This window comes from Lynx rufus, unplaced genomic scaffold, assembly GCF_022079265.1.
Source record: "Lynx rufus isolate CCGP_SWC_20201006 ecotype Redwood Valley unplaced genomic scaffold, mLynRuf1.p SCAF_16, whole genome shotgun sequence".
Classification (NCBI taxonomy): Eukaryota; Metazoa; Chordata; class Mammalia; order Carnivora; family Felidae; genus Lynx; species Lynx rufus.
Genome location: NW_025814830.1, coordinates 10,533,856 through 10,549,147, shown reverse-complemented (window position 1 = coordinate 10,549,147; position 15,292 = coordinate 10,533,856). Strand labels below are relative to the sequence as shown.

Genomic DNA, 15,292 nt, shown 5'->3' with positions numbered 1-15,292 from the left:
ACTGCAACTGCGCCTTTCCAGCTGTACGTGATCCTGGGCATGTAACTAACTCTTTCTAAGCCTCTATTTCCTCATCTGTTAAATGCGTATCACCACAGTCCCCACCTCATAATACTTTTGTCAGAGTTACGTGAATTAATGATACTTACAGATCATCCTATCTATAGGTATCCTAGAGACCCCCCAATACTCTTTACAAGGCTGAGCCCCCCCAGTTGTCACTCCTGGTACTCACGGCAAAGTTCCTCACTCCTCCAGGGGTGCACGGTGGCCCCGGCAGCCTGGCATGCAGCAGCATAGGTGGCCAGTGCATCACACAATGGCCCAGACTGGCCCGGCAGCAGGCAGCGGTCGTAGACGCAGTCACGCACAGTGCCCTGTGGATCCAGCTTGCTGTGGCACTCCCGGAAGGGCCCCTCAGGGTCGGCAAGGATCCCACACTCCTTCTTGCTCTGCAGCTGCTGGGCCACTAGGGAGTCCAGCTTGGGACAGTCACCCGGCTCGGTTGCCCCACAGCCTGGCCTCGTCTCCTCCTGCCAGCTGTTCCCGAAGGCCAGCGCGTTGGCAGCTTGGCCTCCACCGCGCAGGGCCAGATCATCACCTGGGTTCCCGTTGAAGTTCCCGCAGAGCCCGCAAAGGGCCCCAGCATAGCTGCCGGGAACCTTGGCAATCACACGGTTGTTCCAGTTGTAGGTGACAGTCAGGCCAAAGTCTGTGCGCACAACGGCATCTTGGCCCTGGCGGAACACCTGCACCTGGCCATCTGCGGCCTGGAAGGGCAAGTACTGAAGGACGCCATCCACCTGGGTGGAGATGAAGGAGGTCCACGGGGTCAGGGTATTCATGGTTCTGTGTCCCACCCTTCACTTCACTTCACTTGGCTCCAAATACTCTCAACTCCTTGCTGTTCTCTTGAGCACGTTCTGCTTCGTTCCACCTCAGGGCCCTTGCACTTGCTATCCCTCTGGTCTGGCACACCATCTACCTCTCTTCAACCTTCAACTATCGGCTCAAATCCAAATCCCTAACCCACGGCCTTCAAGAGCCTACAGGATCTGTCTCCTCATTACCTCCCTGATCTTCCTGCCTCCTACTCCCTCCCTCCGTCCCACTCAGTATGTTCCAGGCACACTGGCTTTCTTGCCATTCCTCCACTTGTCTCAATTTAGTCCAACTTCAGGGTCTTTTCGCTTGGCAGAGAACATCACTGACCACTTCTCTCCTGGCTGCGTGTCCTGCAGCCTTCGGACGGCGCAAATCCAAGCCCCTTCCCTACAAGGTCTCGTTTAACCTTGGCTCTGTCCACCTTTGTACCCGCATCACCTACCACATTGCGCACTCAGCCTCCTTGCTGTCTCCCTGAACACATCAAGTGCGCTGTCACCTCATGGCCTTCGCACTTGCCTCCTCCTAGATACCCCCCCCCCCAGGACTCTTTCCTTGGCCAACGCTACTTCATCTGTTAGGTGTTAGCTTTGATCCAAATCCCTTACGGTGGCTTAAAAGGCCCCAGGTGACCTGAGCCTCACTACTCTCCAATCTCTTCTCCAGTACTGCCCCGTTCCCCACGCCTGCGACGGCAGCCACGAAGCCATTTTGATCTCCTGAAGTCAGCAAGCTCAGCCCAGCTTCAGGGCCTTTGCTGTACCTTCTCCTTGCGACATTCCTACCCTCTTGCCCGCCCCCATTCTCCGCCTGGTTGCCTCCCCATCACCCTTTACGTCTCGGCTTAAAACAGAACCCCTCTCCCACCAGGCCCTGCTTGTTCCCACTTTTCTGACCTCATCTCCTACCACCCTCTCTGCCCTGTCTCTCCAGCCTCGCTCTCCGGTGCAGCCACACTGGCTCCACACTGTTCTCCTGAGTCTTCAAAATCTGTCCAGCCTCAACCTTTGCACCTGCTGCTCCCTCCTCCTCGGAACCACCACTCTTCACTCTTCCTTGTCCTTCAGGTTTTGTTTTAAATCAAGACCTCTACTGCAGCTGTCCCCTACATCATCCCCCTGCCCCCATTCCAGCCCCACGGACCTCCAGGCTGTTCCTCTACCCCTCATGTTTGTTCCTGCCTCAGGGCCTTTGCACTCACTGTTCCTTCTACCTGGAGTACTCTTTCATCTACTTTTGTCCCTATCTGTTCCATCCCTTTCCTCAAGAGCAGCAGTAGGATGTAGTGGTTAAGAGTATGGTCTCTGGAGCCAAACAGCCTGGTTACAAATTGTGGCGCTGTGACTTATTAGCTCTGTGACCTTGAATAGATGACTTAGCCTTTCCGTGCCTCAGTTTTCTCATCCAGCTATTTCACAGAGTTGTTGTAGAGATTCAATGAGTTACTATATGTCAAGCATTTAACACCTAGGGGTAATGTCATATATTGGCTATTATTATTCCAGACTCAGAGAGGTGGGAACATAAATAGCAATCATTTGTTTATCCAGAAGTTTCTCTATGCCAAACACTCGGCTTTATGAGCAAAACTTCCTTTAATGCAAGGCCGTTCTGAGGACTATGACTTAAGGCCTATAAAGGGTTTAGGGGTGGTGCCTGCCACATGGAAATTTCTTTCAGTTTTCCATCCATTTCCAATTCATCCTCCTCTCCAGGGCGCAGGCCACTGTCTAAAACTGTTCAATGATTATTTACTAGAGTTGTGAATCTTACAACCCCACCTCTCGACTTTTATCTTCTTCTTTTTTTTTTTTTTTAAAGAGAAAATCACTGGTTCTTACTTCTGCTGCGTGGTGGACACGCTGACAGAAGACAAAACTAAGACAAAACCTGGAGACAGTCATTTGGAGACACAGTCACACAGCCAAGGAGAGGCAGCACCGCCTGGCTCGGGGGCCCAGGACTTAACCACTGGCCACACGATGTTTTAACAGATCCCCAGCCCTACCGGGGGTTCAGAGCCCCACTCCTGAAGGGGGATTTCCTGCCCGCCTCCCAACCACCCCGACCCCCCCCCCCCCCCCCGTCGCTCACCAGCACTTTCCCCGGGTACTCCCGGCGCACCGCCACCTTCACTCCGCGGGCCTCCACGCGCACGGCACGCGTGTAGCTCACGGTCTGGCTGCCCCGGTGCTCGTTTTCCACCAGCACCCGGAAGGCGGGCAGCCCCGCGGCCTGGCTGCACGAGCCGGCCAGCAGGTAGTTGCAGGTGCCCATGAAGTCGAAGCGCCGGCCGTCGAAGCTCACGTAGTGCGGGTCCCCGGAAGCCTGGCAGCTCCCGAAGCGGTCGGGGTAGCAACCCAGGAGGCCGTCCTGGACGCGGCAGCGCTCGCCCGCCGGGCAGCCCTGTGTGTCGCTGCAGCGCACCTGCTGGGTGGCGCCGTCGCAAGTACAGCGCCGCCGGCACAGCTCATCCGCCCATATCTGCTGGCCCGGGGCGAGCGGGCGGCCCTGGAAGATGCAGCCGCATGAGGAGGCCGCTACGCAGCCGCCACCGCTGGCCACGAAGCCCGGGAGGCACACGCAGCCCTCCACGCACGGGCGCCCGGAACAGTTGGACGGCGTCGCCTCGGAGTTGCAGGTGGCCGGGCAGGCGGGGCCGCACCGCTCATAGCGGCTGTTGGGGGGACAGGACAGGGCTGCGGGGAGACGGAGACGGAGACGGGGGAGGATGCGTCAGGCCAGCGCAAGGGTGTTGCATTGATGCATTGGCGGCTTCGTTTCCTGGTGGGGCGCCCCGCCCAAAGCGCTCTACGGGACTTCCCTCCCCACATTCTGCTCCTTCCCCAGAGCTCCGCATGGCACTTCCATCCCTCCAGGTGCTGGGACCCCAAACCTCAGAGACACAGTTGACTCTTTTCCCTCTTCATTCACCGACAACCAATCTGTCAGGAAGTCCTGTGAGCTCCATATTCAAAAATCTGTCTAGAATCTGCCCCCTGCTCTCACCACCCCCTACCCTGGTCCAGTCCCTTCCAAGCAACCTTCTGCCTGGTCTCCCCCGGCCCCCATGCTACCCCACAGGCTGCTTCTCACAGACAGCCAGAGGGACCCTGTGAATGCCTGTGACGTCCCTCTCCCGCTCAGAGCCCCCTTGTGGTGCCATCTCAGGGGGAAGGCTAGAGTCCTCCTGCTGGCCAATGAAGCTCCCCATCACCTGCGCCCATCACCTCCCTCCTCATCTCCTCTCCCTCTCCCTTTGGCTCATTCTGTCCCAGCCACAGAGGCTTCCTTACAGGTCTTCACGCTCCCACCTCAGGGCCTTTGCACTGGCTGGCTGTTTCTGATGCCTGTACTGGCCTTTCCTCCGAAGGCAGTGCAGCATGTGGTTAAGAGAAAGCTGCTGGAGCCCGGATAGCCTGGGTTCAAATCCCAGTCTTCCCTTCCTAAGCTGTGTGATTGTGGACCAATGACTCCATTTGCTCCCTGCCTCAGTTTCCCCATCAGTAAAATGAGATGATAATAGCACCGACCTCACAGGGTGGTGAAGGGTAAATAAGTTAACCTATGCAGAGACACCCCACAGCATCATTGTTACTCAGCTCACTCTATTGCCCTTTGCTGCTCTCAGCAATGATGTCACCTGTTCAGAAAGGCCTTCCCTGAGCACCCTCGTCGTGAGCCTCCCGTTTCCTCTTCTTACACAAATGTCATTTCTTTTGCTCTTTGAAGACGTTCCATAGTTTACTGCTTACTGTCTGTCTCCCCCACTGGAATATGAACTCTGAGAGCAGGGATCTGATCTGCCTCAATCCCAGAGCACAAAGGACAGGGTCTGGTCCACAGGAGATGCCCGCTCATTCAGAAATGAATGCATGGGTCAAAGAACTCACTGGTTCCTCCTCTGCACCAGGCATTGGGGAGCTCGGGAGGGTGGGCATTTACTGGGCAGTGAGGACATATAGGAGTGACCACGACAAACCCCACATGGCCACAGTGTCTCCCCCAGACTTGCTCCTCCTTCGGAGTCTCTGTCTCAAGCCCTAGGCCTGGGTCTGGGCACCTCCCCTTCCCTGCACACTAGACTTTCTGTCTCCAGAAAAATTCCTTGGGAGCCTCCCAAGGGCAGGGACAGGTGTGTGCTGGCCCCCACTGTGCCCATTGCCAGAGGAGGGATGGGGCCACAGAGGGGCTCAGGGAATGCCCGTTGAGTAAATGAGTGAGTGAATGAATCATTAAGTGGATGGACGCCCGGACTTTACCCAGAGGGCATCGGGGAGCCTCGAAAGGAATGCAAATGAAGAGATGTTCACATTTCTGCTTCGGGACTCTGAGGACTACGTCTCATGCCGACTTCCGCACATGCCCCTCTCTCATTCCCAAACCCACTTCCTGCTCCCCCTTTATCTGCCTAGTTGAGTTCCTCCCACAGGCTTCCAATCAGGCATCCCTTCCTCTGGGAAATTCTCCTTGACCCTGCCAGGCTGAGTTGAGAAGCTTTCCTGGTCTCCCGTGCCCACCCTGGAATTCCCCTGTGCTGGCCCTGGCCACTCTGCCTGTGCCTCCCCGAGCCCAACAGGGACCGCTTGGGACTGTCACCGGCTAGTGATGTGTCTGCCCCAACCTCGGGCTCACCGCGGGCACCGTGTGGCCATCTCGGCCATCCCTGTGTTCCTGGCATGGTCCGGCTTCAGGCTGAACCACACGAAGTGCTCAGACATTGAACAGATGCAAAGAGACCCCTGCCTTCCCACCACGTGCTCCCAGTCCGCCCCGGGGCATCACTCACGACAGTTGGCTGGTGACCTCCAGTCGCCGACAGAGATGCCGTGCTCCAGACAGGCCTGGGCGTAGGCGCTGAGGCTACGGCACAGGCTGGACCGGTCCCCGTTGAGCACACACAGGTCATACACACACTCCTCCAGGAAGGGCCGGGGCGGCAGTGCGCTGTGGCAGGCAGCAAAGGGGCCGTCGGCCTGGGTCAGCATGCCGCAGAGCCGGTTGCCCTCGTAGTGCTGGGCCTGGCCCGGGGTGCACGAGGGACAGTTGTTCTGGCAGCCGTCGTCACACAGGTAGTCCCCGTCGTCCAGCTTCCAGCTGTTGGCGAACTCCACGGCGTCCGGCGCCAGCTCCGAGTCGGGCGTGAGGAAGTCATCGGTGGGGTCGCTGTTGTAGTTGCCACACAGTCCGCACACCTGGTCTCGGAAGCGCTCTGGCAGGCTCAGGGCCAGCTGGCAGTCCCAGTCGTAGGTGACCACCAGCCCGAAGTCCAGCTCCACCACGGCCCGCGTCCCACTCTGGTACACGCGCAGGCGACCCTCGGCCAGGGATACGGGCAGGCGTGAGCGCTGGTTGTCGATCTGTGGGGGGAGGGGTGGGTGGTCAGATCCCCTGTGGTCCGGCCCTCGCCCCTTCCACCCTCTCTCTCGCTTCCCCTGCTCCAGCTGGGATTCCTTCCTCCTGCTGCTTAGAACGGTGCCTGGTAGGACCGCAAGTGCTCGGGATGTGAAGGCACTGCTGCATTAAATGACCATTCACTGGGCACTCCCTCTATGCCTGGTCCTGGCCGGGAGATCACTGAGACAACCCAGAGCCTGCTCTCGTGGGGCTCCCAGTCCAATGAGGGAGACAGAACTGTCACGAGATCAGAGCGACAGATCAGGGTGATCAGGACTGGGATGGTGGACGCGCAAGAGGCTGTGGGAGTCTAGAAGAAGAGCCAGACCCAATCTTGCAGGTCAGGGGAGGCAGGGACAGCTGAGCTGAGCTGGGCTGGGCTGAGCTGAGCTGTAAAGGATCAGTGAGGGAGAGCCACGGAGACAAGGGGAAGGGGATTCCTTCGCAAATATCCTAAGCGGAGAGAGAGTCTGGCCAGGAGATGAGGAGTGTGTTTCTCGGTCCCTTGGGCCCAGTTTCCTCTTTCTGCGTGTTTCTTCTTAATTCCTTCTTCCCATATGCTTGTCTTAGTCAGGAGGATGGGGTATGAAAAAAAAAAAAAAAAAGGAATAAGAGGCAGAGGGAGACTGCAGGAGAAAGGTCCAAAGGTAAGATAGATCTTCATTTGGTCAGTGGGTCAGCAAGGCCTCCGTGAGCCCTCCTGTGTGTCTGCGTCCATGGGCAGTGCTGTGGACGCAGCCGTGACTGAGACACTTACAAGCTCTCAGCCCAGGGAACCTAGTCACCTCCATTTTTCAATGATACAAGTAATATTTGTTCATTACAGAAAACTTACAAAAATCGGGAGAGGGAAATCACTCATATTGCTGTGGACACACCTGCCTGCCAGGGTTTTTTTCTACCTTTTAATTTATGTAATTTTTTTCCTTTTAAATAATGAGGCCATGTTGAAGTCCCCATTTTATGAAGCCCTCATTTCTCCTAGCAATGTTTTGGGGACATCCTATCATGATTCTTTTCTTAAAAAAAACCCTTTTTTTTTTAGTTTGTTTGTTTATTTATTTATTTATTTAGAGCACAAGTAGGGAAGGGGCAGAGAGAGGGAAAGAGAGGATTGCAAGCAGGCTCTGCACGGTCATTGTGATAACACATTGTGAGCCCGACGTGGGGTTTGATCCTATGAACTGCAAGATCATGACCTGAGCCGAGATCAAGTTGGACGCTTAACTGACTAAGCCACCCAGGTGCCCCTAATGTTTATTTTTTAATTTGTTATTTTGGGAGAGAGAGAGAGAGTGTGGGCAGGGGAGGGGCAGAGAGAGAAGAAGAGAGAGAATCCCAAGCAGGCTCCATGATCAGCACGCAGCCTGACTCGGGGCTTGATCTCAAGATCAAGAGATCATAACCTGAGCTGAAATCCAGAGTCAGACGCTTCACCGACTGAGCCACGCCAGGGCTCCTATCATGATTCTATCAGGAGCTCTAAACTTCTGTCAAGTCACTGACCTCTGTAAGGATCTGACCAATGGAATAGGCCCTCTCTCTCTGAAAAACTGCCCAGCATGTGCACAATTCCTCACGTAAATTCAGGAATTTGAACTCCCTCTGCGCTTGTGCTCAATCCCTCTAGATCTGGAGCACACCTACTTGAATCTGCTTACTTATTCATCTCACAGAATCACCGGCACACTCGCAAAACGAGGGAGGTACCAGACTATTCAGTGCTGTGCTGTTTGCCATCGTGAAAAAAGCATCCATCCGTGGGGGGTTGAGTTGAATGAATGAGGAGGCATCCATCCAATGGAGAACCGTGCAGATGTAAAAGAGAGAGAGCGCAGAGGCTCCCTTTATGCTGATATGGAAACAGCTCTAAAAGGCACCACTCATGCACAGCAAAGTGCAGAACAGAGCAGATGGTACAGTGTTCTTTGCTAAGAAAGGGGAAAGGTAAGAACGTATTGTTTACATTGCTTGCATTGTCATAAAGGAACCCTAGGTGAACCCTCAGGAAATCAGTAAAACTAGCTACCTATGGGGAGCAGGGGCAAAGCAGATGAAGATGGGAATGAAAGCCAGACCTAGGGCCACCTGGGTGCCTCAGTCGGTTAAGCATCTGATGACTCTTGATTTCGGCTCAGGTCATGATCTCATAGTTCATGGGTTTGAGCCCCATGTAGGGCTCTGCTCTGACAGCCTGGAGCCTGCTTGGGATTCTCTCTCTCTCTCTCTCTCTCTCTCTCTCTCAAAAATAAATAAATAAACATAGAAAGAAAGAAAGAAAGAAAGAAAGAAAGAAAGAAAGAAAGAAGGAAGGAAGGAAGGAAGGAAGGAAGGAAAGAAAGAAAGAAAGAAAGAAAGAAAGAAAGAAAGAAAGAAAGAAAGAAAGGGAGCTGGGGCACCTGGATGGTTCAGTCAGTTAAGCATCTGACTTCAGCTCAGGTCATGATCTCTCAGTCTGTGAGTTTGAGCCCGGCCTCAGGCTCTGCTTCAGATTCTGTCTCCTTCTCTCTGCCCCTCCCCCACTCACACTCTGTCTCTCTTTATCTCTCTCTCAAAAAGTAAATAAACATTAAAAAATTAAAAAAAAAAAAGCCAGACCTTTCGCAACAAGCCGTTTGTTCTGAGCTACGTGAATGCTTTACCTATTAACAAAAAATTAATCGCAGCATCATGGAAGAAACTCGCAAATATTGTGCAGAGCAAAAGAGGTTTTACACAAAAGTCTTCTTACCTGTGTGATTTCATTCATGTGAATTTCTTAAACACACACACGCAAGTTCTTGAACAGGCAAAACTAATCCATGGTGGGGGGAAAAAATCAGAACTGTGGTTGCCTCTGGGGGTGGGTTGAATTGTTTGCGAAGGGGAATGAGAGAATGTTCCAGAATGATGAAAATATTCTGTTTGTTAATGGAGGTGTGCATTGCACATTTGTCAAAACTCCGTGACTTGAGATTTATGGATTTTATTACGTGCATATTTGGTATCAAAAGTGAACACAACAGTGTAAAAATATTGTATAAGGCAGAATGGTGAAGAGGCTAAGCATAATGACTCAGAAGCCAGACTGCATCTGAGCCCTTGGGAAGTCTGTCATCTCCCTGGACCTCAGTTTCCTTGTCTAGAAGTGTTAATAATAATAATAATGTGGGGGGCATCTCGGTGGCTCCAGTCGGTTGAGCGTCTGACTCTTGATTTTGGCTCAGGCCGTGATCCCAGGATGGTGGGGTAGAGCCCTGTGGTCCGGCTCGGCGCCGGGCATGGAGCCTGTTTGGGATTCTTTCTCTCCCTCTCCCTCTCTCTCTCTGCCCCTCCCCTGCTCATGCTCATGAGTGCTCTCTCTCTCTCACTCTCTCTCTCTCTCAAAAAAAAATGCCTACCCCCACAGATCACTGTGAGCACTCAGTGCATTCATTAAAGGAAATCACTAAGAAACAAATCCAGGATATAATAGGTGCTCACTAAATTTAGTGTTAGTCGCTTAAGAAATTCCCCATTGTTGGACATTTTGTAGCCTTTTTTTTTTTCCTGTTGCTATTACAAGCGACATTGGCATAGACTTTTTTTTTTCTAAACCATATTTCTGAGTATCCTTTAATTTTCTACAAGTAGAATTGCTGGACAAAGGGGATTTAACACTCGGCCACAGATTTTCAAACTCCCCCCCCCCCCCCCCCCCGTCTCCACACCCTCCGCCCCAGCCTTTGCCTCCTCCTTCTGACTGGAGGCTCACAGGTATTCAATCTGAAGCTTCTGGGTACTCACTCGGACGAAGCCAACCTCCCCGCGGACCACCGACACTGAGTGGCTGTAGGCGCGCACGGTGACCAGGCCCACATAAGAGACGCGGCGGCTGCCTCGGTGCTCGTTCTTGGCTTCCACGCTGAAAGCGGGCAGGCTCTGGTCCTCGCTGCACAGCTCCACCATGGTGTACAGGCACGTGCCCATCATGTCGTAGCGACGGCCGTCGAAGGTGGTGTAGTGCGGGTCACCCTGGGCGCGGCAGGTGGCCGTGGGGACCGCCACACACTGGGCCTGCCCGTCCACCACCTGGCACTGCTGCTGAGGAGTGCACTGCACATCTTGGCAGGAGGGCTCCTGGGGCAGCACGGCTGGGGGCGGGGGGCGGCAGAGAAAGAGTCAGGAGTATCCTAGCAGGTGGGAACCGTGGAGCTCTCCTGCTGTGGGGAGTTTGGGCAGTGGGCCCACGACTACCCATTTTAGAAGTGGGGAAACTGAGGTCTGGAATCTTACAGGGAGAGAGGCGCCCAGGGATGACCCAACCCCATGTATTCTGATCCCCTGGTTTGACACAGCTCAGCCCAGAGGAACTGGAAGGTAGTGGAGAAGGATCATCATGGAAAGGTTAATTGGTGGGTTTTCTGTCCCCATTTCCCCCTCCCGTGCATCCCCCACTCAGGTCAGAAGGCTAAGGCATCTTTATTTTTTTAATTAAAAAATTGTTTTTAATGTTTATTTTTGAGAGAAAGAGACGGAGACAGAGTGTGAGCGGGGGAGGGGCAGAGAGAACAGGAGACAATCCAAAGCAGGCTCCAGGCTCTGGGCTGTCGGCACAGAGCCTGACATAGAGCTCGAACTCACAAACTATGAGATCATGACCTGAGCGGAAGTCGGACGCTTAACCGATTGAGCCGTCCAGGTGCCCCCTAAAGAGTTGTTTTTTTTTTTTTTTTTAAAGGAAGACAGACTGTTCATCACAACAGAAATGACTAGGGATCTGGCTGCCCATGTTAGAATCCTGGTTCCACCAACGATATGTGCGGGCACTGGTTGAGTAATTTTAAACTCTCTGTGCCTCAGGCTCCTCATTTGTAACAAGGGAATGATAACAGTACGTTCTTCACGGGGATGTTTGGGAAGGAGGGTGTTGCCAGGCTCAAATAAGCTACAACATAAGTAGGGGTTGGCCCCGGCGTTAACTGAGTGTTCCTTGTTATGATTAATCACCCACCCCTTCCCCATTTCTACTATTCAAGCCCAAAGTGACTCTTTAAAGTTGAGGGACTTCCGTGCCCAGGGTCTGAGGGGGCATTTTTGCCAGTGCAGGGAATCCTAATGTCCAGGGTCCTAGCTTGAGGCAGGGGGTCCACACAGGAAGAAATAGCTCTTCCCTGCCTCCCTGTCTTCAAAATTTCTTGTTTTCTGTCCGCTCATAATAACTTACTAGATACCCCCTAAGAACTTTACAAATGTTAACTTATAACCCCCTCACTACAGTCCTGTGACAGTTATTACCCCTGTTTTACAGACGTGGAAACTGAGGCCCACAGAGGTGAGGTCACACGCCCAAGGTCACACAAGCAGAGGTGGGATTTGAACCTGGGAAGTCTGAGTTTAGCATGTGTGACCTCAGACACCACACTGTACTGTGTGGGGGCCGTTCCTCCATGCGCTGAGCCTAAGGTTACACGTAGGGCCGGGTCCTAAAGATTAACTATGTTAATACATGCAAGGCACCTAGAATGGTCTCTGGTATATTGAGAGGTAACTCCCTCCAACACGGTAGCCATTGTTATTATTATACTTCCAGACCTCTTGAGCTGGGGTATAAACATTCCTATAGGAAGTGGGGGAGGTGTAGTTAGCAATTGGTATAGTTGCTAAAATATCAAAATATTTCTGGGGTGCCTGGGTGGCTCAGACGGTTAAGTACCGGGCTTCTGATTTCAGCCTCAGGTCATGATCTCAGGGTTTGTGAATTCGAGCCCGGCATCGGGCTCTGTGCTGACAGTGCGGACCCTGCTTGGGATTCTCTGTCTCCCTCTCTCTCTGCCCCTCCCCTTCTTGCACTCTATCTCTCCCCCCACACACACACACAGATCCCTCCCTCCAGGCACCTTGGCTCTTCCCTAGGACCCTATCTCTAAGCCCCCGGACACCATGGTGGCTTCTAAGACCCTGCTGCAGTGGTCTGGCCGGCACCAGCATCTCTTCTGACTGGTTGGGACCTTGGATCTTACTGGTCGCTAAATATTTAGCAGTTCCTGGTAGGAGAGGGAGGAGCTGGGAAGCCTTAGGGAAGGGAAGGATGGCAGAGGATGGAGGTGAGGTGGGGACAGCCCAGCGGAGCCAGGAATCCACAGGGGAGCAGGTGGGTGGGAAAAGGGAGGAGGTAAGAGAGCCCGCAAAGGGGCCCCAGCCTCATTTCCCATCACTCACTTCGACCGCAGACACCTGCTGTCCCGTAGCTGATGGCGGGGGCCAGCCCGAAGGTGAGCAGCCCAAAGTCGGTAGTGGCCTCAATCACGTGGGTCCTGTCAGTCGTGCCGAGGTCCACTTCGGCGAACGAGAACTCACTGCCTGGCACAGCTGTCCACGAGAGATCGGCCCCCAGCCTGCGTCCCTCCATGGTCAGCTCGTTAACAGCCTTCGTCCGGGCCACCACCACTGCCACGCCCTTAGTGCCTGGCATGCTCTTCACCACGTAGGCAGGGCAGTAGGCCGCCATGTCTGGGATCAAAGCCAGGTGGGGGTCATAGGTGACTCCATCCCTCACGGCACCTGTGCCAAACTGCAGGACCTGGATGCCCACATCTGCGGACAGGTAGAGGGGCAGGGATGGCCGGACCTCAAACTCGGCCACATCACCTGCCCGGAGCCCGCGGGAGCCAGTGGTGCCCCCCTGCTGGTAGGTCAGCCTCGTGGTCTGGCTGGCCACGACGTAGACCAGATCGTAGCGGCTCTGGGAGGACAGGGTGGGCACCACGTAGCGGGTGCCCCAGGCGGACGTGGGCAGCAGCTGCTCCACCACGTGGTTGCAGTTGGTGTGTCTCTGGGCACAGCTGTGGCCAGAGAACACAGCCACGGGGCTCCTGGCCGTGATCTTTGAGCCCGACAATTCAGCTGTGCCCTGCACCTGGGCCACCTGGTAGGGCTTCAGAGTCAGGCTCAGGACACTGCCCGCTGCGTAGAACTTGCTCTGGAATGTCACTGCCCCCTCCAGCTGAACGCTGACCGAGGCTCCCGCTGCCCCAGCCACCACAGCGAACTCCTTAACATGCCTGGAGGAGACGCCGGGAGGCGTGACCACAAAATACTCGGTGCCCAGAGCGCGGACGGGCCACAGCCGCGTCAGCTCTGCCGTGTTGGGCTTAGTGTTTACGGCCTGTGCGGAGATCGCGCGGTCCGAGCGGATCACCACCGCGCTTTGGAAGGTGTTACTGCCGACCATCTCGGCTTTGGCGCTGATGTTGACCGTGACCGACCGGCCGGGCTTCACCGTGACCTTCTGGGAGGTGCCGTCTGCCTGACTGAGAATGGAGACTGAGGCAGGGCTGTCCGACAGACTGGAGAGGAGGAGTTGGAGATAGGCGCGGCTGTACCCGGGCACATAGTTCTGTAGGAAGGCTGCGAGGAATTCCACCTCCCTGGGGTCCTGGGGGTCCACTGACACCCCCTGGGTCAACCCTGAGGGGGAGAGAATGAGTTATGGGTCTGCTTATCCAATCCTCCCCAGCGGACAAGTAACCGTTTGCACTGTGCCTAGATATTGAAATAGTGACTGGAGCATTCCACACCGCCACCCCCCTCTCCCCCCCCCCCCCACCCCCGGCCTTCTCTCTTTCCTTTCTCCTTATTCACCTACCGGCCTTTCTGGCTTTGGTTTCCTAAAAGCCTGAACACTTTCAAAGGGGATCTCAAACTCCAAGGCTGATGAGGCCAGGCGGACAATGTGAATGTGGGAAACAATCTGGCTGGTGAGTGTGCAAACCAAAGCATTCATATACCAAGGAAAGCGCGGCGTTGCTACTGGTTTCAGCCTGTTATTATGATGGTTTATGGGCTTTTCTTTTCTTTTCTTTTTATGCCAGATCTTACCATTTTTTCAAGAGAAGCTGGCTCTTTGAATTTCCATGAAAAATTTTCAAATTGGTTTAAGTACTGTGGGGCTCAAACTGCCTGGATTCAGGTGCCTGTTTGATTTCTGTCTTAATAAAACTTGGGGGTGAGTAAAGGGGATAAAGGGAAGAAGATTATGGAAGTGAGGACAATGTGTCTCCTAGAAATAGAGAGGAGTGGGTGCTTTCCAACACCCCTAACTAGGAAGATTCTCCAGGGCTGGGAAGAGAAGGGAGAGCAGGGAGAAAGAGGGGGAGGAGATCTACAGAGTCTTGGAGAGAGTATAGGGGTTATAGAAGGATTGTCTGTTGAATAAGGAGAGCTGGAAGGATGTCCCAATGTCTCACGGGGCCAGAGAATCAGGGATAATGAAGGCTTCAAAAGTAACTTAGGCAGATGCTGACTGATTCCCATCTTTTCCCCAGTACCCTGGCTTTACCTGAGACTCTAGGTCCTGGGCATAACCCTGGGGAATCGGGCACTAAGCCCTCCAAGAATGACTTTAGTAAAAATTACCATCACCTCCGCAGAATGAGGCTCAGAGTCAAAACGTTGGTTGAGTTACAGAAAACAGAGAAAGTGGTAGTTCTCACATACTTAAATTTGGGGACCGCGTTTTTTCTTTGCTTCCTTCTGGGACAGAGAGACAATGGGCAAATTCCACATTTCTCTGTAGAACCCACGGGACCTCTCTCCATCTTGGCTAGCCTGGGGTGGCATTGGGAGATAGGCTCATGGAGGGCATACGGATGGAGGGTGCTGACCCCGGCAGGCAGCGTGCCCCAGACCAGAACAAGGACATCGATGGGATCTCTGCCCGACTTACCCCACAGGAGGGTTGCTCCGGTCCAGAGCGTCCACCAGCTCAGCAGGGACCCCATGTCTGCAGTGAGGAAAGAGAGGGGGTCATAGGAGGCTAGTCTGGCCCCACTGGCTGGACGCTGTTCTGGAGAGGACAGAAGGGCCCAGTTTCAGGACAGGGGCTACCTGGGCACCAGGAAGGCTGAGGCAGGTTGGATCCAAGGGCCAGTCCAAGGGGACTCAGATGTTCAGTGGATCTGGTTGGGGGTGGGGAGAGGGCAGAACAGGGCAAGGATGGGGAGTTGGGTGTCCAGTGGTCTGGGGTTGGGGTGAGGAAGCCTGGAGCCAG

The 15,292-nt window shown here is 54.2% G+C and overlaps 1 protein-coding gene across 1 annotated transcript in view; it reads right to left on the bottom strand.

Annotated features, from left to right (window-relative positions):
• The window catches only part of FCGBP (Fc gamma binding protein), a 40,120-nt gene extending 25,097 nt beyond the window's left edge, over nt 1–15,023 (bottom strand). Inside the window, exons 1-6 of the mRNA XM_047078051.1 lie at nt 14,969–15,023; nt 12,463–13,710; nt 10,048–10,394; nt 5,675–6,245; nt 2,980–3,584; nt 236–803 (exon numbers count right to left, since the gene is read on the bottom strand). Of these exons, the coding sequence (XP_046934007.1) occupies nt 236–803; nt 2,980–3,584; nt 5,675–6,245; nt 10,048–10,394; nt 12,463–13,710; nt 14,969–15,023 (3,394 nt within the window). The remainder of the gene's footprint in view (nt 1–235; nt 804–2,979; nt 3,585–5,674; nt 6,246–10,047; nt 10,395–12,462; nt 13,711–14,968) is intronic.
• Nucleotides 15,024–15,292: the final 269 nt, after the last annotated feature.